Below are 21,409 nucleotides of genomic sequence, written 5' to 3'. Positions count from 1 at the left end.
CGGAGGGACCGCCCCGGAACTGCGTCACTATAACCGCCGACCAATAGAAGGGGGGGCCGCTCGGCGCGCCTGCGCGGCTCCGGCGGCGACGGCACTGGCGCCTGCGCGGCTCCGGCGGCGACGGCACTGGCGCCTGCGCGGGGAGGGAGCGGCCATGGCGCCGGTTGGCGGCTGAGGTGCCGGCGCTCGGTGGGAGGGAGGATGGAGGCGGACTGCGGGCACCGGGCGCTCTATAAAGGCCATGGTCGCCCTGCACCCTGGAAAGAGACGTACAGGAGGGTAAGAGACCAGTGGGAAAATAGGAGCAGGAGTTTATAGGGGCATGCAGCAATTCAGAGTTGAGCTAGCCACACTCTGAGGGAAGGAAACAGGAGTAGGCCGGGAGCCTGTTCCACCAGGTCATAACTGATGGTCCAACTCAGTAACCTAATCTTGCTTTTCCCCCATAACCTGTCATCCCATTCCCCCCAAGTGTAGTATCCAGCTATTGCTTGAATACATTCAATGTTTTGGTGTCGGGTCCCCTTGAATGGGAGAACTCTTGTTTTGAAAATTCCACATTCCCCCAGAAGGGGAGAGATGAGGAGGTGGGGGTAAACCCACCACTGCGCTCAGGCTGGTAGGCCCGGTGAGAATGATGTGGAGATGCTGGCGTTGGACTGGGGTAAACCCAGTAAGGAGTCTGACAACACCAGGTTTAAGCCCAACCGATTAATTTGATGGTAAACTAGTTTATACTGTGAGGTGCGTACTGTGTACAGGCCTGGTGAGAAGCAGGGAAGATGGAGCAGATGGTGGAGGACAGGCATGAGCAAGTGGGTCAGAGATGCCAGTGGCCCTGCCTCTCCTCCTAATAAGAAGTCTCTCAACACCAGGTTAAATCCAACCTTCCACACACCTGATGAAGGAACAGCGTTTCCGAAAGCTTGTGGGATTAGTATCAAATGAACTGGTTGGACTCTAACCTGGTGTTGTGAGACTTCTTACTGTGTTTACCCCAGTCCAACGCTGGAATCTCTACATCTCCTCCTGGGAACCACACTGTACCACATGAGTATTCACTTTGTTACTCTGACAATTTCCTACCGTGTTGCTAATATGCCAGGACTGGTAACATGTTGAGGCCTTTGGTAATTGACACTGGTGGAAATGTCTCCTTTTAACTTGTGTTAGGAGGAATTCCTGAAATGTTATCTCTGCTGTTTGCTTGAAGCTCTGAGAGCTTGAGCAGTTTAATATTTATGTTCTGGCCTTGTAGAATTAGTGGCGACTGCAGGCTAGTGGCACTTCTCATACCTGGGACAGAAAATTCTTTATCGAAGTTCCACTCTATAGACCTAAGCACAGAAAGCTAGGCTGACACTGCAGCACAGTACCACAGGAGTGTTACACTGTTGGAGGTGCCATTCATCACATGGAATGCAAAACTGAAATCCCATCTGTGCTTTTAGGTAAATGTGAAATATCTCAACAGTACGCAAACAGGAGAAGTTCTCTCTAAAGCCCTGCATGATAGTCATCCCTCCACCAGTGATACCAAAACATTATCTGGTCATTAACACATGGTAAGGTTCCACAAACTGTGTGCAGTCAAGTTGGCAGCTATGTTGTCTACATTGCAAGAGTGACCTTGGTTGTAAGTTGGTTTGGATCCTTCTGAGCTCCTGAAAGGCATAATATAATGCAAAGCTTTCTTTGAATGGATTTCAGGCCATCAGGCAAAGTGCATCTTTCAGACTGCCCTGTTATTCTGTTTAAAGTTGACTAATAGCAATGGGTTATCTGTTTTCCTACTATTTTTGAGATGTGCACTTCTGCAGTAGAGCTAAAGATTGGTTTATCATTATTACACTGGAGGATAGGACACCTTATTTGGGCTAGTGTCAGTTTTTTCCCAATTGTTAAATATGATTTTTTTTTGGTAGAACAGGATGATTAAGCAGTAAAGCATCAATTAATTAATGTATGAAAAATAATGTTTATAACTGCTGATAAATAACATTTTGCATTTTATCTATTGTTAATATAACTAGTATCTGTTTCAGTTGAAATGGGGAATCTATACCTAGAATAGAAACTACTGCTTAGCATGTCTGTTTGTGGGACCTTGGAGTGTTCAAATTGCCTGCAAAAGAACTTTGAAAGTAACCTGTCTCCATAGTAGAAGACAAAAAAACTCAAGGACCCAAAGATCTAGTGAAGAATTTAAATTGATTCATATTAGTAAAGACAGTTCTAGCAAAAGTAATAACTTGTTTTATGTTGAACATTGATCCTGGAGCAGCCCCCTGTGGTTTGGGAAGTAGCAAATGAAACACTCTTTTCCAGGAAAGGAACAAGAAAACACAGGCAGTTGCTATAAGCTATTATCACATGTCTAGTAACAGAGTAGTCATAATATAGTTGGGTGGAGTGAACACTGATTTATGGAAAGGAAACATTATTTGACAAATCTATTAGTTTGTGGGTAATAACTTTCAGAGGAGAGAAAGGGGCACCAGTAGATGTAGTGTATTGATTGCTTTTGAAAATCCAATAAGATAGAACACACTTCTTACACAAGGTTATGGGATTTTGATAGCATATTAATATGGTCGCTTGGTAATACAAAACTAGAATGTTGCTGAATCTTGTCAGGCCAAACACAGGAGTGCCAAATTTGAAACAATCTCAGTAGCGTGTGCTACAGGGAAAAAGGATGTTAATTGTTTGGCGAGTCTTTACTTTGTGCCATGCTTCTGGCTGATAGAACATAAGAACATAAGAAATAGGAGCAGGAGTAGGCCATATAGCCCTTCGAGCCTGCCCCGCCATTCAATAAGATCATGGCTGATCTGTCGTGGCTCAGTTCCACATTCCCGCCCTCTCCCCATAACCCTTAATCCCCTGTCTTATCAAAAACCCATCAACCCGCGTCTTAAAAATATTTAGCGAGGTAGCCTCCACCACTTCAACGGGCAGAGAATTACAGAGATTCACCAGCCTTTGAGTGACGAAGTTCTTCCTCAACTCCATTCTAAACCCCCCCCCCACCCCCCACCCCCCACCCCCCCCTTTATCTTGAGGCTGTGCCCCCTAGTCCTACTATCCTTTCTGAGCCAGAAGAGTCTCTCCACCTCTATCCTATCCATCCCATTTGTCATCTTATACGTCTCAATGAGATCTCCCCTCATTCTTTTAAACTCTAACGAGTACAAGCCTAGGTTATTCAGCCTCTCCTCATAGCTCAACCCCCTCAACTCCGGCATCAGCCTAGTAAACCTCCTCTGCACTCCCTCCAAGGCCAAAATATCCTTGCGTAAGTACGGCGCCCAAAACTGCACACAGTACTCCAGCTGCGGCCTCACCAATGCCCTATACAGCCGCAGCAAGACCTCCCTACTTTTATATTCAATCCCCCTCGCGATGAAGGCCAGCATCCCATTCGCCTTCCTGACCACCTGCTGCATCTGCAAGCTGGGTTTTTGCGACTCATGCACAAGGACCCCGAGGTCCCTCTGCACCGTCGCCTGCTGCAGTTTTTCTCCACGTAAGTAATAATCCTTCCTACCATTATTCCTACCAAAGTGGACCACCTCGCACTTGCCAACATTAAATTCCATTTGCCATTTCCTGGCCCATTCGCCCAGCCTTTCTAGATCCTTCTGCAGACTCTCCACACCCTCCGCACAATTTGCCGTTCCACCAATCTTGGTGTCATCAGCAAATTTCGACACCATACACTTGGTTCCCTCCTCCAGATCATCTATATAAATGGTAAATAGCTGAGGCCCCAGCACCGACCCCTGGGGCACTCCACTAGTCACCATCCACCAATCCGAATAGCACCCATTGACCCCCACTCTCTGCCTCCTATTTGACAACCAATCCTCTATCCACGCTAACACCCTACCCCCAACTCCATGTCCCCTGACCTTCTGCAATAACCTCTTGTGAGGTACCTTGTCAAACGCCTTCTGAAACTTAGGTAGCAATAAAGTTAGGTCTCAAGGCATAACTTGCTTCAATAAATTTTGATTGTAGATCAGAGGCTTATATTTGGGTAGAATTGGTATGATCACCATCCCCATTCTAGCAACCTTGTTTTATCCCAAATTGAAAGAGGCTATTAAAGAATAGCCATCTTATAAAGCCTCACATTTAACACCTGTCCCCCTAAAATTGAAAATACTATGGTAATTTTTTTCCATAACACTATCAAAATACAATATAGTAAATACGTTAACACCTAACATTCTACATACTGTACAGGGACTTCTTTCCTCTGTTGCTGCATTTCACATTATGCATTTTGCCTTGGCAAAATTATAATGCTTAACCCATAACAACCATCTGAATGTGACAATTGAAATTTCGAGACTGGTTTAGCGAGCATTTAATTTACAACTTGCTAAGTTACTTTACTTCAGTCTCCACAAAAATCTCCTCTTTCATTTTGCATAGCCTGTATAGTTTGCCCACACGCCTAATTAAAAAATTTACCATTGCTTTGCATTCTTCATGTTACTTTTGAAAGCCTGTATTGGATTGTGTGCTGTCTGGACCTGGGGATAATATTTATGATGGGCCCAAAGGTTTCATCATTTGTTCAATCTGGTTAACTTTTCTCAAGAACGACATTGCTGGCAAACCACTACAATCTGAAGTGAAATCTATCACACCTCTTTTTACACTCTGGATTTCCTTTGACCTCCGTCTCTAAAGCATTTATTCAGGCTTTAACTCTTGATTTCAATTTTTTTCCATGTCTGCTTGTCTTTTGATGTTCAAGTCATCAATATCCAAATTATTCTAAGAATCTACAGCATCATATTTACATTATTTCAATGTTCAGTTTAAAACTTCTGATAGTTCTGTTCAAGTCCCCAAATTTAAAAAAAAGTGCTCTCCATCTCCCAAAGTTTGAGTTTGTCTAATTCAAAATTTTGGGGCTGAGTGCTTTGTGTCAGTTCGCTGTTCTAAATGGATTCGTGTCTAGTGTTTATTTCGTTCAGTCATCATACTTGGCTTCTTTTGATTTGATTTACTATTGTCACATGTATACAGTGAATAGTATTGTTTCTTGCGCACTATAAAGACAAAGCATATCATTTATAGAGAAGGAGAGAGTGCAGAATGTAGCGTTACAGTCATAGCTAGGGTGTAGAGAAAGATCCACTTAATGCGCGGTAGGTCCATTCAAAAGTCTCATGAGAAAATAGAGGCATCAGTGGGCTTTTTTTTAACCTATAGTATCTGCATGCAGTGATCAGGACGGGTGGTTGGTGAACTGGACGCTAAAACCTTGAAGCTGTAGACCATTTTTACTTTGGTGTTTAAGCTTTACCATCTAGTTACTAGCTTGAAAGGTTGCAATGCCATCCATTCCTTCAACTGGCTGTCTTGCCGCAATCCATCACAATTATAGGAGGCTCTTTGGTTCTGCCTCTAATAATAGTTTGGGTGGCAGCTCTGAGCGTATTACAGAATTTATTCCACACCATCCAGAATTATTCAAGTCTGCAACAGGTCAACCGTGGATCCATTTCTTGCTTTGGGGAAATCTCCGAACCATTCATAACATAAGAACATAAGAAATAGGAGCAGGAGTAGGCCATCTAGCCCTTCGAGCCTGCCTCGCCATTCAATAAGATCATGGCTGATCTGTCGTGGCTCAGTTCCACGTTCCCACCCTCTCCCCATAACCCTTAATCCCCTCGCTTATCAAAAACCCATCAACCCGTGTCTTAAAAATAATGATAAACCTGTCAGTGCCCTTGGAGGGTGACAAGATAAACACCATCCTGTCTCGGAGGAAATAACATGCCAGTGAGCCCAGGAATACCTCCAGTTCATTGATTTGGATTCAACTTCCAAAGACGATGTAGGAACTTCAGGCGTTCCAAAATTCTAATCTTTAAAACTAAAGGCTACTGAAAGTTTCTAGTTATACTTTTTTAAATTAAATTTACAGTTCTCCATGTAATCATAAGTGATTGATGTGCAGTGTATGCCATGTGAAATACTTGAACAATTAATAATAAACAATACTTTAACAGTCAAAAAATATTAAAACAGTGACACAGCGGTTAGCACTGATGCTTCACAGCACCAGGGATCCAGGTTTGATTCCTGGAACGCAGTGCCTGGGGAGGAAACCATACGACCTTTAAAAAGTATTTGGATGAACACTTGAAATATCGTATAATTCAGGGACATGGGGGAAGTGCTACTTTAGTTATTGTTGGTGCAGACTCAATAGGCCAAAGGATTTTGTGTGTGCTCTACGATTCTATGACTACTGGCTATCACAGGAATTTTCCAGAGAATCAGACTTTGAGGAGGCGTAGGCTTAAAGCAGGCTTTGTTGTCAGCCTGGAGTCCTGCTTTTGTTTTGATAGGCTGGATGTTAACAGCAGATTGCCCTGGGTGTCCAAGAATGTAACTTTCCAGTTGTCATGTGGTGTCTCCCAATGAGGAATCTATTTCAGGTTAACAATCGGTTTCTGGTCAAAATCTACTGTTCACTTTAGGAGATAGATAGTGGCTATTAGCCCATCTGCAGGTATAGCAAGTTTTGATAGCTCTCTGTTTTGATACAAGTCCAGGCTGAGGAGACAAGCAATCTGCTGCTACTTGGTTTCATTGATTAAGGGCCCACACAATGATACGTGTGAGATTCCACAAGGTTGAGAGTTGGAAGTTTCTAGAGCAGTAGTCAACTTGCAAGTCATATGATCTGTAGCATCCATGTTTCAGTCCCACAGGGTCAACTTTTAAATAAGTAGAAAGCAAAGTTTAATTTGTACAATTGATCTCTTTCATGTCTTATGCACAAGATAGAAGGCAGAGCTAAACAATGTCAATCAATACCCTATATCAGGATGTTTTTATTTAACAAATTTCTGGGGAAATTCCTGTCACCTGCTGACATCAGTGACCGAGCTCATGTAGTGTGTCTAAGAATATCAGTTTATTTTCCTGCCTCACCAGACAAGAATTAGGACACTTCACCTTTAAGCAGAGACCATCATAATTTCCTTTACCTTGTGCCCCTTTGATAGTGAATGCTAAAGGATCTAAAATTCTTATCATCAGCTTCACCCCGGGACAGTAGTTTTTGGAGTGGCAAATGCTACAGTTTTGCTTTTGAATTTCTAACATTTACATAAGAACATAAGAAATAGGAGCAGGAGTAGGCCATCTAGCCCTTCGAGCCTGCCCCGCAATTCAATAAGATCATGGCTGATCTGTCGTGGCTCAGTTCCACATTCCTGCCCTCTCCCCATAACCCTTAATCCTCTTGCCTATCAACCCGCGTCTTACATATATTTAGCGAGGCAGCATCCACCACCTCAACGGGCAGAGAATTCCAGAGATTCACCACCCTTTGAGTGAAGAAGTTCCTCCTCAACTCTGTTCTAAACTGTCCCCCCTTTATCTTGAGGCTGTGCCCTCTAGCCCTACTGTCTTTTCTGAGCGGGAAGAGCCTCTCCACCTCTATCCTATCCATCCCATTCATCATCTTAAGTCTCAATGAGATCTCCCCTCAATCTTCTAAACTCTAATGAGTACAAGCCTAGTTTATTCAGCCTCTCCTCATAGTTCAACCCCCTCAACTCCGGTATCAGCCTAGTAAACCTCCTCTGCACTCCCTCCAAGGCCAAAATATCCTTGCGTAAGTGCGGCGACCAAAACTGCACACAGTACTCCAGCTGCGGCCTTGTCAGTGCCCTGTACAGTTGGAGCAAGACCTCCCTACTTTTATATTCAATCCCCCTCGCTATGAAGGCCAGCATCCCATTCGCCTTCCTGACCACCTGCTGCACCTGCAGGCTGGGTTTTTGTGACTCATGCACAAGGCCCCCGAGGTCCCTCTGCACCGTCGCACGCTGCAGTTTTTCGCCGTGTAAGTAATAATCCTTCCTACCATTATTCCTACCAAAGTGGACAACTTCACACTTGCCAACATTAAACTCCATTTGCCAGTTCCTGGCCCATTCAGCCAGCCTATCTAGATCCTTCTGCAGACTTTCCACACCCTCCGCACAATTTGCCATTCCACCAATCTTGGTGTCATCAGCAAATTTCGACACCATACACTCGGTTCCCTCCTCCAGATCATCTATATAAATGGTAAATAGCTGAGGCCCCAGCACCAACCCCGGGGGCACTCCACTAGTCACCAACCGCCAATCAGAATAGCACCCATTGACCCCCCACTCTCTGCCTCCTATTTGACAGCCAATCCCCTATCCACGCTAACACCCTATCCCCAACTCCATGCCCCCTGACCTTCTGTAATAACCTCTTGTGCGGCACCTTATCAAACACCTTCTGAAAATCAAGAAACACCACATCCACCGGCTCTCCTCTATCACCGCCCCAGACACATCCTCATAGACTCCAATAAATTTGTCAGACACGACTTCCCCTTAACGAAACCGTGCTGCGTCTGCTCTATCAAACAATTCTCCTCAAGATGCCTCGCTATTTTCCCCTTGATCACGGAGTCTAACATTTTACCTACAACAGACGTTAAACTAACCATTAGACTAAATTTAGCCTTCACATTTCTGTTTGTGACCAAAATAACATGCAAGTACCCTTTTATTAGCCTTGATCTTCAGACTGTCTCTTACTAAAGTGATTCCTCACTTAATGTTATTGTAGTGTTCTTGAAAAGTGTAACTTAAATACTGAAGCAAATCAGATATTCTCACTAAATTAATGTAAGACTTATGGGTTCTGTCGGTCCTATCTAGCAAAAAAAACCGTTGTCCATTAGTTGATACACTGCATATTCCTAAATTTGAATATTTGTAAATGAAATAACTTTAAAATACATTTCAAAATATGAAGAAGCGCTAACTCTTTCTACTTGTCTGCCACTCCCATATCCTCTTACTCACCGTTTTCCCTATTCCAAAGCTGTGAGCTAGGACTTGAGAGAGGAGAAAGCAAAAGGGTGAGAGGAGCCATGAGTTATCTTAGTGAGAAGTGGGAGCAGGAAAGTCAGCAAGTAGGAGGACCACCTCTTAGTCTCTTGTAGAGAAAAGTGTCATAGCATCTTCCAGTTTCCCTTAGAATTCTACCCTCTATGGTGTCGTCGTCCTTGTGAATCTTTTTTGTTTCCAGTGCTCCTTTATCCTTTCTGTAATGTAGAGCTCAGAACTGTGAAGCATGCTTTTAAGTCTTTGAAGGGTTACCTCAGTGAAAGCTCCTTGGGTGAAGTGTCCTTGGAATCACCTGAGAAAAGAGTCAATATCTTGGGGAAGAACAAGGAGCAAAATCGTTCTTATTCAATGGTCATTTGCTGTTTAACTGATGTAGTCTGTCATAGCTATTCCTTATAATGCAGTGCTACTAAAGAAAGTTCCTTTTCAAAGCCCTGAGACTGACTTCAATATCTTAAAAGTCTCTCTTTAATGTTGAGTTGGAGTGTTTAACCTCATGGGTTTGATGGCCATAATGTATCTGTGTAGCCTCACTTGTAAAGAGAAAAACTTAAATGTAAAGTACCTGTAAGAGTACCTTATCTTACCAAAATCTCAACACGTCATACAGTAAGTTACTATCAAAGTGCACAGAATTGTGGCAGCAGTCCTGGGGAAAAGACGCCAAATAGCAGCATTAAGATGAAAAATTAGTTGCTATTTTTGTTAAGGGAGGAATGTTGACCAGATTCAGGAGAATTAACTGCTCATTGTCAAAAGGTGTCGTGGTATATCTCACTTCTGCCGAAATCACAGGAGCGGATAGGTTGCCTTAATGTGTCAATCTGACTAGTGCCCGCTTTGGCAGTGAGGATATTTTCTATCTGATAATTCTAAGCCTCTTGGAGGTTTCACTTCAGTCTAGGGAGGTGGCTAAGAGGATTTTAATGTAAATAGATTGAGAGAGGTGAGCTGGTTTCAATCAAACTATTGTATTAATGTGAAGGACATTCTTTTCAATTAAGTAAAATGCAAAAGAAGTAACCCAGAAAGATTTTCCCTTGCTCAAAGTGTTTTGGATTTCTCTGAAGTTTTGGAAAATGCTGTACAAATCAAAAATCTTTCTTTGATTTTGAAACAAGATGTAATGCCTTTCTTCTTAGCAGAATGTGTTAAAATAAGAATTTGTTTTTAAATATGGAAAATTGAACAAATATTTAGCAATAAATAGTGCCTATATCTTTGGGAAATTGGAGAGAGAAATATTTCTCCTTTATGATCTACAGTAACTTTCATTTCCCCGTGTTGCTTCACCAGAGGTGCATCGAAAGATTGAAGAACAGCCGGGCAAAGCTCTTAGACAGGTACAGGCATGTGGGAGAGAATCCAAGCTGCAACTCGAATGGACCCTTGCTCGTGCAAGAAGTGATGGAGGAAGAATGGAGAACTCTGAAGGCACTAGATGGAGATTTCCGATCGCTGTGGAAGAAGGGAAGCTTAACAGAGGTTTGTTCATATTGGCACCCTATTGATGGTGGGGTTTAATTCTAAATTTTAAGTTGGCATGTTTTGAAATTGTTGCAAATCTTAAATTAAACAGGTTGGCACCTCCTCATAATATCGATAAAGGAATAATCTTTGTAATGTAATCAAAATCTTGCATCTACAGATGTCCTGCCAATCTTTTCATTATAAAATTCAGAGCCTACGTTTGTAATGGAAACTCTAGTGAAAAATTGTCACACTCTAATTGCACCCTCCTGCAATGTTGTGATTGGAATGGATCTGATATACATATTATCCAGATGTTTTATAGTTCCAACTCTTGACACTCTGGAAACGGCTGGAGGCTAATTATTTTATTGCTTTTGGCCTTGACAGTTTTAAAATGATTTTGATGCCCATTCCCTGTCCTCCTTTACCCTTGCTATTTCTCTTTTCTGAAATACCTGAATTGATTCTGCACCCATCATCTTCTGTGTAAGTGCTCCATGGTGTCTCAGCCTTTCATATAAAAAAATTAACTGGCATAGTTACATTTACGATGTCCCCTTCATAAGATATAGGAGCAGAATTGGGCCATTCAGCTCATCAAGCCCATTCTGCCATTCCATCATGGCTGATATGCTCCTCATCCCCATTTTCCTGCCTTCTCCCCATAATCCTTCAACCCATTACCAATTAAAAATCCATCTAACTCAAATTTACTCTGTCTCAGCATCCACTTTGGGGTAGCGAATTCCACAGATTCACAACCTTTTCGGAGAAGTAATTTCTCTTCAACTCTGTTCTAAATTTATCCCCTTACCCTAGAATGCTCCACAAGACAAAGCATCCACTCCAAGTCTACTTCATCCATACCTTTTATCATCTTGTATACCTCAATTTGATCTCCCGTCATTCTTCTAGATTCAACGTGGAGATGCTGGCATCGGACTGGGGTAGGCACAGATAGATTCTAAAGATACCAGAGAGTATAGGCTTAAACTGTTCAATCTCTCTTCATACAACAAACCCCTCATTCTCACCTCAAGCAGCTTCTGTTCTGCTTAATCAATTTCCTAGAACATTTACTTAGAAATCCACCAGTGGATTGATATCTTTGCGGTTTGATTTGCTTCTCAGATTCTGAATACATTGGAAGATGTAAATGAATTGGCAGAATTTGAGGAAATTCAACAGGAGCTCCTCAGTGAAGGTAAAACTACAAAGCATACCTCTGCACTGAATATCATAGAAGACTGACATAAATTTCTATAATAGGCGTGAAATACAATTTGGACTTCTTGTGGGATTTGCTGCTTCCATTGCCCAAACCCACTTGATGAAAAACAGAGATGGAAACTCCCATGTCATGTTTTGGATTTCTGAAGCGTAAGCTGGTTGTGAACGGTCTGTTATTAACAGCTGAAGAGACATCTGTTTAATATGATCCACTAGCCATTGCAACATATGGCTTACATACCTGGCATCACACCAGCACTGACATTCACATGCTACCTTACACATTTGTGTCATAGGCATTTATTTTACTCTAGTGTTAGTGGTGGCACAGTGGTTAGCGCTGTTGCCTCACAGCGCCAGGGACTCGGGTTCAGTTCCCGGTTGGGTCACTGTCTGTTCTCTCCTTGTCTGCGAAGGTTTCCTCCCACAGTTTGAAAGACGTGCTGGTTAGGTGCACTGGCCATGGTAAATTCTCCCTCAGTGTACCCGAACAGGCGCCGGAGTGTGGCGACTAGGGGATTTTCACATTAGTTTCATTGTGTTAATGTAAGCCTACTTGTGACACTAATAAATAAACTTTAAACTTAAATGATGCCTGCTATTTTCCTTGTAGAAAGTCTGACAACCCATTTTCCTTGTAGAACAGGCCATAATAGAGGAGTATGAAGCAAGCTTACGTTTCGATGAAGCTTGTTTGGATGCCATTCTTGATGGATTTGATGTTCCTGACAGACTCATATGCCCTGTTTGTAACAGGTAAGTATGCTGAAATTGGGCTGTGAATTGGATCTTTAGCTGATTTCCTGATTCTCTGTACACTTAATTGTCTTGAGGGGACTGGAACACAAAGGGATTGAAGTTGAGTTAGAATTTGAGTTATATAAAGCCCCAGTGAGCCCTGTTTAGAATAACTGTTCTAATTTGGGCACTGTGCCTTGGACAGGATATATTGACCATCAGGAAATGTTAGAAAGCAACTCTTCATGCAAAGGATGAAGGAAATCTTCCTCAAAAAGCTGCTGAAGGTCAGTTAGAAATTTCAAACTGAGATTAATAGATTTTTGTCAGATCAGGGTATTAACATTTACAGAATCACGGGTGAATGGCATTGTGGTAGAATCAACCATGATTAAATCGAATGCTGGAAAAGGCTGGATGGCTAAATAATCTACTTTATTGCTGCTTTCCTAATGCAACAATTTTAAAGCATTTAAAAGATTGGTTTCTCTCCAGCACCCCTCCAATGTGAACTGTACAAATTAAGCATTTACACTTCTGATTATTCTACTGGATTTGTCTTGTTTCTCTATAATGAGAATCTTTTGTAATTTAATTTGACAAGTGTCTGTTTTGCAGAGCAGATAGAGGTTAGGTACAAAACAAAAGGGGCAGTGTTAGTCATGTGACTCTTTTCCATTGATTCTGATCAGAGGAGCTGGGGCTTGATCTTGTAAAGTGTCTTTTGGTGAAAAGCTTCATAGACAAATATTGAGCTTAGAACTGTATGTGAATTAAAGGGAGGAGGGGGATGGTTTGAATTTGATTTATTATCGTCACGTATTAGCATAGTGAAAAGTATTGTTTCTTGTGCACTATATGTATAAAGCATACTGTTCATAGAGAAAGAAAGGAGAGAATGCAGAATGTAATGTTAGTCATAGCTGGGGTGTAAAGAAAGACCAACTTAATGCAAGGTAAGTCCATCCAAAAGTCTGGCAGCGGGGAAAAACCTGGTTGGTATGTGACCTCAGACTTTTGAATCTTTTTCCTGATGGAAGAAGGTGGAAGGGAGAATGTTCAGGGTGCACGGGATCCTTAATTATACAGGCTGATTTTCCGAGGTAGCGGAAAGTGTAGACAGTGTCGATGGATGGGAGGCTGGTTTGTGTGATGAATTGGTTGAAAGCAATAGAACATGTATTTGGCTACAATTTGCTGTGCCTACTGCTACCAGCCTTTGTTTTTCAAAAAGCAATAACAGCTTAATAAAAGCTATTTTCCTTTTACAGAAACTACCTGAATGTCAGCAGTGACTTTATAACTTGCCAGTGTGGGATGTTCATTAATACAAGGGTAAGTTTCTTACATTCTGATTCTCTTACTGGGCTTGCATCCCATGTCAGCACATGCTTTTGTGTTTATTCTCTCATGGGATGTGGACATCACTAAAGCAACATTTGCTGCCCTTTGCTTATTGTCCTTGAGTCATTGGTGGTGGGTCATCTTCTTGAACCACCAGAGTTTATCTGGTGTAGGTACACTTGCAGTATTGTTAGAAATGGGATTTTTGGAGCTTAACTTAGTGACAGTGAAGGAATGGCAATATATTTCCAAGTCAGGATGGTGTGTGTCTGGGAGGGGGAACTTTCAGGTGGTGGTGTTCCTTTTTGATTACTGCTCTGTTCTTTGAGGTGGTGGAGGCCGCAGGTTTGGAAGGTGCTATTGAAGGAGCCTTGGTGAGTTGCTACAGTGCCTGTTGTAGACGGTACACATGGCTAGTGATGGTGGAGGGGGTGAGTTTAAGTTGGTGCTAATCAAGCAGACTGCTTGGCCCTATATGATTTCAAGTTTCTTGAATGATTTTGGGGTCACACTCTTCCATACAAGTGGAGAACATTCCATCACACTCCTGACTTGTGCCTGCCTGTAGGTGATGGGTGAGCTTTGGAGGGTCAGGAAGCAAGTCACCTGCGTCAGAATTCCCTGTTCTGAATTATTCATGTGGCCCTAGGGTTTAACTGGCTGGTCGAGTTCAGTTTCTGCTCAATGGTAACCCTCGGTAGGTTGGTAGTGGGGGATGCAGCAATGGTAATGCCATTGAATGTCAAGGGGAGATGATTAGATTATCTCTTGTTGGAGATGGTCATTGCCTGGCATTTGTTAGCCCAAAAGCTACTTCTTGCTCATCAGCTGAGGCCAAAATGCTGTCTAGGTCTTGCTGCGTAGCGACATGGAGTGTTTCTGTCTCTAAGGAGTTGTGAATGGTGCTGCACATTATGCAATCGTCAACGACCCCGCTTCTGTTCTTATGATGTAGAGAAAGGTCATTGATGAAGCAACTGAAGATGATGGGGCCTAGGATGCTAACTTGAGTGCACAGGTACTACCAGTCCAATCTCTGTCTTAATGAAACACTTTGCTCGCTGCATGAATTATTTCAGTCAAGAATCCATTTGCTTCTATTTCTCTGAGCTGTGCGCACAGAACAGGTAGTATCAACTAACTAGAGTTGCTTTTAACAAGGTGACAGTAGGAATTTGGTGAAAATGATAGAGTGGGTAAATAGTTATTGTAAATAATAGTAAATGACCCCTAAACATGTGACAAATAACAGTTAGTAAACTAAAAGTGGGTATTAGAGTAGGTGTTAATTGCTGTTCCTGATTGCTGATTGACTAGCTTCAACTATGGTGTTTGTAAAAGATTGATATTTGCCACACAGGCAGCTGAGGATATTGTGTACATAGTGGCAGCAGGGTTTGGTCACAGAATTTCGTATATATGTGGGTTGGATTTGCTGAGTGCTTTAATCCAAGGAGCAATAGTAAATCTATAAATAGATTATAGATTTACTATAAATAGTAAGTCTGTAAAAGTGGTTCTGAAGGGATTTTTTAAGCACACCAGCTGAGACCAGTTTCCTGCAAGTTTTGTTCTATGTGGGAATTGCCATGACAATTCACGTGTGTTGGATAACTGTGCATATGCAGTGACTGCAGCTGCTCCATGTTGAGCTCATGGCTTCTGAGCTTGAGGAACGTTTGATTCACTGCCAAGTATGCAGGCAATTGAGAATTTCTTAGAATTCCACGGTTAGAGATTTGAGGAGAATGGTAAATGGGTGCCCATTGGCAGGATAGGATGAGGCAGTCAGTACTAGAACACTCTCTAGCAATGTCTTTATAGTTGTTGATGTTTTCAGGATTGGGAGGTGCTGCAGTAGAAGCCTCTCGGGACATACTAAAGTTTATTTATTAATCACAAGTAGGCTTACATTCACACTGCAATGAAGTTACTCTGAAAATCACCTAGCCGCCTCGCTCTAGTGCTGTTTGGGTACACTGGGAGAATTTAGCATGGCCAGTTCACCTAACCTGCACATCTTTTGGACTGTGGGAGGAAACTGGAGCACCTGGGGGAAACCCATGCAGACATGGGGAGAACGTGCAAACTCCATACAGGCAATAACCCAAGGTGGGAGTCGAACCCGGGTCAATGGCACTGAGGCAGCAGTGCTAACCACTTGCCATTGTGCCGCCCATCACTACAGCAACTGGATGTTTAGCTAGTGGATGAAATGCTAGTCGATGAAATGCAATCCTGAAAGGCGTCTTCTGTATAGTATGAACAGCCATCCAAACATAGTGCTCAGCATTGCTGTCTCATAGCACCAAGATTCCACCCTTCGGTGACCGTCTGTGTGGAGTGAGCACGTTCTCCCCGTGGGTTTCCTGCAGATGCTCCAATTTCCTCCCATAGTCCAAAAATGTGCAGGTTGTATTGATTGGCCATGCTAAATTGCCACTTGGTGTCTTAAGATGTATAGATTAAGTGGATTGGCTATGGTAAATGCATGAGGTTAAGGGGATAGGCCATGGGGTGTGGGTAAGGTGCTCTGTCGGAGAGCTGGTGCAAACTCAGTGGGCCAAATGGCCTCCTTCTGCACTGTTGGGATTCCAACACACTTTTACTTGTTCCCTACTTGTGGTAGAGTGGTTTTTAAGGAGTTGTAGGGAAGCTACTTGATGCAGAATACCCAACCCGTGACATGCTTTTGTAGTCATGACATTTATAAAACTGGTTCCATTTAGTTTCCAGACAGGAGAAACCACAGGATATTGATGGAGGCACCTTAACAATGGCAAATCCATTGAATGTTGAGGGGAATCAGTTAGGCTGTCTCTTGTCAGTTAGCTTAGTTGGCTGGACAGCTGGTTAGTGATGCAGAGCAACGCCAACCGCATGGGTTCAATTCCCATACTGGGGTTACTCAGCCTTGCCCCTTGCCTGAGATGTGGTGATCCTCAGGTTAAATCATCACCATCAGCTCTACCCCTCAGAAGGGAGAGCAGCCTATGATTATCTGGGACAATGGCGGCTTTATCTTATCTTGCCTGTTTGAAATAGGTGTTACAATTCACTTTGGTGATGCAATTGTTACCTGTTAGCCATCAAGCCTAGCCGTTATCCAGATCTGATTGTGAGAACAGATCTGTGAAAATTTGCAAGTGGAGTTGAACACTTCACCATGGGGTGGCACGGTAGCACGGTGCTTAGCGCTGCTGCTTCACCGCTCCAGGGAGCTGGGTTCAATTCCCAGCTTCTGTGGACTTTGTTTGGAGTTTGCACATTCTCCTCGTGTCTGTGTGGGTTTCCTCCCACAGTCCAAAGATGTGCGGGTTAGGTTGATTGGCCATGCCAAAAAAAAATGCCCCTTAGTGTCCTGAGATGCATAGGATAGAGGGATTAGCCAGTAAATATGTAGGGATATGGGGGTAGGACCTGGATGGGACTGGTCAGTGCAGACTTGATGGGCCAAATGGCCTCTTTATTCACTGTAGGGTTCTATGATTCTGTGTAGACAAATCCACTCTAAGTTGATGGAGGGAAGGTCATTAATGAAGCAGCTAAAGATGATTGAATCCAAGTTGCTGCCCCAAGATGTACTTCCAGAGACACACTGGCTGTAAATGATTAGTCTCCAACAGCAATACCATCTCCCAGGTATGAGTCCATCCACTGGAAAGATGTTCTCCACACCCCTATTCACCAGTTTAACCACAGCTCTTTGTTTGAAACTTGATTGAACGTTGCTTCTGATGTTCAGGTCTTGTCTTGTTTTTGAACTGCAATGAGATCTGGAGCTGAATCATTCAGATGGAACTCAAATTGAACACAGGTGAGCTGGTAGTTAGTGCTAAGTGTTGCTTGATAGCAACGTTGCTAACACCTGGGATAGAGTGGGTTACTGCTGTTTTGTGGACAGGGCACACCTTGAGAAAGAGGAATCTCTTTAGTTACTGTTGAGCATATGGTGTCAGCCCATTGTAGCTTCAGTCTGTTGAAATGCTGAATGTTTTCACCTGTTTGTTTACAGGAGGTGACAGTGCAGCATTTTCGAGCCCTTCTTGAGCACAACGTCACTGAACACAGTACTGTCTGTGCACATCATCCAAGTTTCTCTATGGTAACTGGCACGGAAGCAGAACCCACACTTGTCATGAGCTGTCAGGTGAGTGTGAAGCTTTACCTCCTTCTATTACCAATCTCCGCCCCTATCACACTGAAACGATATGTAGCAGCATTTCAGCTTTTGGGTAAAGATGGGACTTCAGCATTAGACTGCTCTGCTAGTGTTGTTGCAAAGTTGTCCATTCACTAGCTGAACATACAGGTGTTAAGGATTTATCAGGACTTCTCTTCCTCTGGAGTCTCCCAGGAATCAATCAGATCAATCTCCCTGCTTGCTTTTCATCAACACTGCCTCTCAGTAACATCAGCCAAAAACTCATTGTGTAAGCTGAGGGCACTCAGTTCTTACCTCGGTATCACTAATTTCAGCCCTCCACTGCCCTTGTGTCTATTTTTTCATTTGTGGAGTATCGGTGCTCTGGCTGGGCCAGGATTTATTGCCCATTCCTGAAGGCATTTTAAAAGTAAACCACTTTGATGTGGGTCTGGAGTCACATGTAGGCCAGACCAGGTAAGGACACAGATTTCCTTTCCAAAAGGATGTTGGTGAACCAGGTGGGTTTTTAATGATAACTGACAGTGGTTTTGTGATCATCATAAGACTTTTAATTACAGATTTTTATTTCACCATCTGCCATGGTGGGATTTGAACTCGAGTTCCCAGAACATTACCCTGGGTTCCTGGATTAGTCCAGTGACAATACCACTACACTACCACTTGCTTCTCTGACTTCCAGCTTCGGGGAGTGAATATTCCTTTCGGTTAACCGAAGCTTTTATCTTTGATACCCATTCTTAGCCAAAAATTCCATTCTGTCTCCCTGGTTACTATTGGAGGTTGGAGCTATCTGAGCTGAGTTTCTGAGCACCCATCCATTACTAAGATCATGACCTCCTGTTACCAATCTCTGCCCCTATTTTAAACTTTTGCTACTAAAATTCACATTCAGGCCTTTTTTCTCCCCTCCAGATTCCATTATTCCAGTTCTCTCCTGGTCAGCCTCCCAATCTCCATAAACTTGAGCTCATGCAAAGCATTGCTGTCATTGTCCAGACCCTGGACTTGTGCATCCATAAATCTATGCTCACTAATCTACATTACCTCCCAATTTCATCAAGACTTTGATTTTAAACTTCTGAACCTCATGTTCAAATCCCTCTGTGGTCTTGCAAGTCCTTATCTCAGTAACCCCCCTTTAGCCCTCCAAGACTGATGTGTTCCCAGAGTTCTGGCTTTTCTTGCATCTGGTTTCCTTCAGACCACCACTGGCAGCCTGGTCTTCAGCTCTTTAGGTCCTAAGCTATATGGAAATGCCTGTTTTGTTTTCTCTTATGCATGCTCGCTGTCTCTCGCACACATGTGTACTCGCTCCACATCCCTTTGACCATGTCTTAATGTCTCCTTTGCCATGGTTTTTTTTGTCTGATATGCTCTTCTAAGGTGTCAAGTGCATTTTATTCAGTTAAAGACAAGTTGTATTTGAAATATTCATCTATACAAATACTTATAACATCAGCAGTCATTTTAAATAATAGCAGTTTCCCTAGGTGCTGCTAGAGGGACCTTTTATATTAAGTATTTCCTGTCTGAAACTGAGTTTCAGATGAGGGTAGAAGGCGTTTTTAAAAAGCACTACACCGAAATAAATACTCTTTCTTCCACCTCACCACTCCAGAAATAAGATACAGCCCATGGTTATCGAACTGGACAACCAATCCAGGGATCAAGTTCAAATCTCTTCAACTTGTGAAACAGTTGGTTAAATCTGGTCTGGTACCAGAAAAAAGGGTCATGGGAGTTGCTTTTTTTTAAACTAACCTCACTGCTTCACAAATACCCTTCAGAGAACGGAACCTAGAAACCCCTGCCTTGCCTGGTCTACACATGGCGTAGACCCATATTGTTATTGAGTCATGCACTCAACAAAGCTGGATAAGTAACAAAAATTGCCTGTCCCTCTGGCAAGAATTTTTTTTTTGAAGCAACCTTGCTCATTTCCGTTGCTGCTAACCTTCCACTTATCACTCACAGCTTTCTTCTCTGCTTCATCTCTAATTGCTTCTCACTGTAGAGAATATTTTGCAGAGAAAACCCGGTATCTCTGTCACTGTGAATCAGCTACTCTGATGCATTTTGTTACACTGCATAAAGCAATTCCACCTCACCATGAATAAATACCATGGGAAGTTCTGATTAATTTAACAACCTTGAGGGAAACAAAATTACCCATTAATTTAACTATTTTCAGTGGTGTAGGGAAACATTGTTTATAATCTGAAGAGAGTCCTCTGTATATATCTCTCCAAATGCTTTCAGCAACATTTCAGCGTCTCCTGCAAGACCTCACAACAATGTCACCAGTAAAACATAGTTTAAGGAGTTATTGAATAAAACACTTCTTGAATGAACCCCTTTCAGATGTTACCTTTTGTACTGGTTTAGTTTAACTTGCATTGAACCATTTTGTTTCTTTTCAGGCCTGTGATTACCTGTCTGTTATCCTATAGTTGCACTGAGCGTTCCTGGATTGCTTGCAAGACTAATGATGAATTTAGGTTGTCGAATTTTAAATTGGCTCTATAGCAATAGCCTGTGCTGTGTCTCATGGCACTTTATTCTGTATTCTACCTCTAATACAATGACTAAGTGTCTGAATGTGCTACAGTTGGAAGTACTTGTTTTGTTTTCTGTAAGATTGTTCGATAAAAAGTGACAAAAATACTAAGATTTTGGATGAAGTTGACTCTTCCTTGGTAAGCTTAATTAGACTGCAGTCATGAGCTAATAAGAACATAAGAAATAGGAGCAGGAGTAGGCCATCTAGCCCTTCGAGCCTGCCCCGCCATTCAATAAGATCATGGCTGATCTGTCGTGGCTCAGTTCCACTTTCCCGCCCTCTCCCCATAACCCTTAATCCCCTCTCTTATCAAGAACCCATCAACCCGCTTCTTAAAAATATTTAGCGAGGCAGCCTCCACCACTTCAACAGGCAGAGAATTCCAGAGATTCACCACCCTTTGAGTGAAGAAGTTCCTCCTCAACTCCGTTCTAAACCGCCTCCCCTTTATCTTGAGGCTGTGCCCCCTAGTCCTACTGTCTTTTTTGAGCGGGAAGAGTCTCTCCACCTCTATCTTATCCATCCCATTCATCATCTTATACGTCTCAATGAGATCTCCCCTCATTCTTCTAAACTCTAACGAGTACAAGCCTAGTTTATTCAGCCTCTCCTCATAGCTCAATCCCCTCAACTCCAACTTTGGTTATGTTTGAGAGGTTGAGCAGGAGGAGTAATAGGTTAAGTATAAAGTCACTGACCTAGTGTTAGAAATGTTGTGACTCCAGTCCTGGTGCCTGAATGGAAGGTGGTCTTGGGTTTGAACCTAACATGTGACTCCACAGTAAAGTCACTATAAAAATCCCCTAGTTGCCACACTCCAGCACCTGTTCAGGTACACAGAATTTAGCACAGCTAATGCACATAACCAGCATGTCTATTGGACTGTGGGAGGAAACCTACACAGATATGGAGAATGTGCAAACTCCCCACAGTGACCCAAGCTAGGAATTGCAGGTCCTG

The 21,409-nt window shown here is 42.8% G+C and overlaps 1 protein-coding gene across 2 annotated transcripts; it reads left to right on the top strand.

Moving 5' to 3' along the window:
- The first annotated feature begins 139 nt into the window (after window positions 1–139).
- rpain (RPA interacting protein) lies at window positions 140–20,557 on the top strand. 2 transcript variants are annotated; one of them, XM_080210800.1, is made up of 7 exons: window positions 140–279; window positions 10,233–10,421; window positions 11,541–11,613; window positions 12,281–12,395; window positions 13,649–13,712; window positions 17,737–17,871; window positions 20,310–20,557. In XM_080210800.1, exons 1-7 carry the CDS (start codon window positions 202–204, stop codon window positions 20,337–20,339), a joined length of 684 nt encoding a protein of 227 aa, XP_080066926.1. In that variant the 5' UTR covers window positions 140–201; the 3' UTR covers window positions 20,340–20,557. The 2 variants fall into 2 exon arrangements, with proteins under 2 accessions (XP_080066926.1, XP_080066927.1); XM_080210801.1 differs by lacking the exon at window positions 17,737–17,871.
- The last annotated feature ends 852 nt before the right edge of the window (window positions 20,558–21,409 follow it).

The sequence above is a fragment of the Carcharhinus amblyrhynchos genome, chromosome 23, assembly GCF_965287045.1.
Source record: "Carcharhinus amblyrhynchos chromosome 23, sCarAmb.v2.hapA, whole genome shotgun sequence".
Classification (NCBI taxonomy): domain Eukaryota; kingdom Metazoa; phylum Chordata; class Chondrichthyes; order Carcharhiniformes; family Carcharhinidae; genus Carcharhinus; species Carcharhinus amblyrhynchos.
This window is presented reverse-complemented; position numbering and strand designations above follow the sequence as displayed.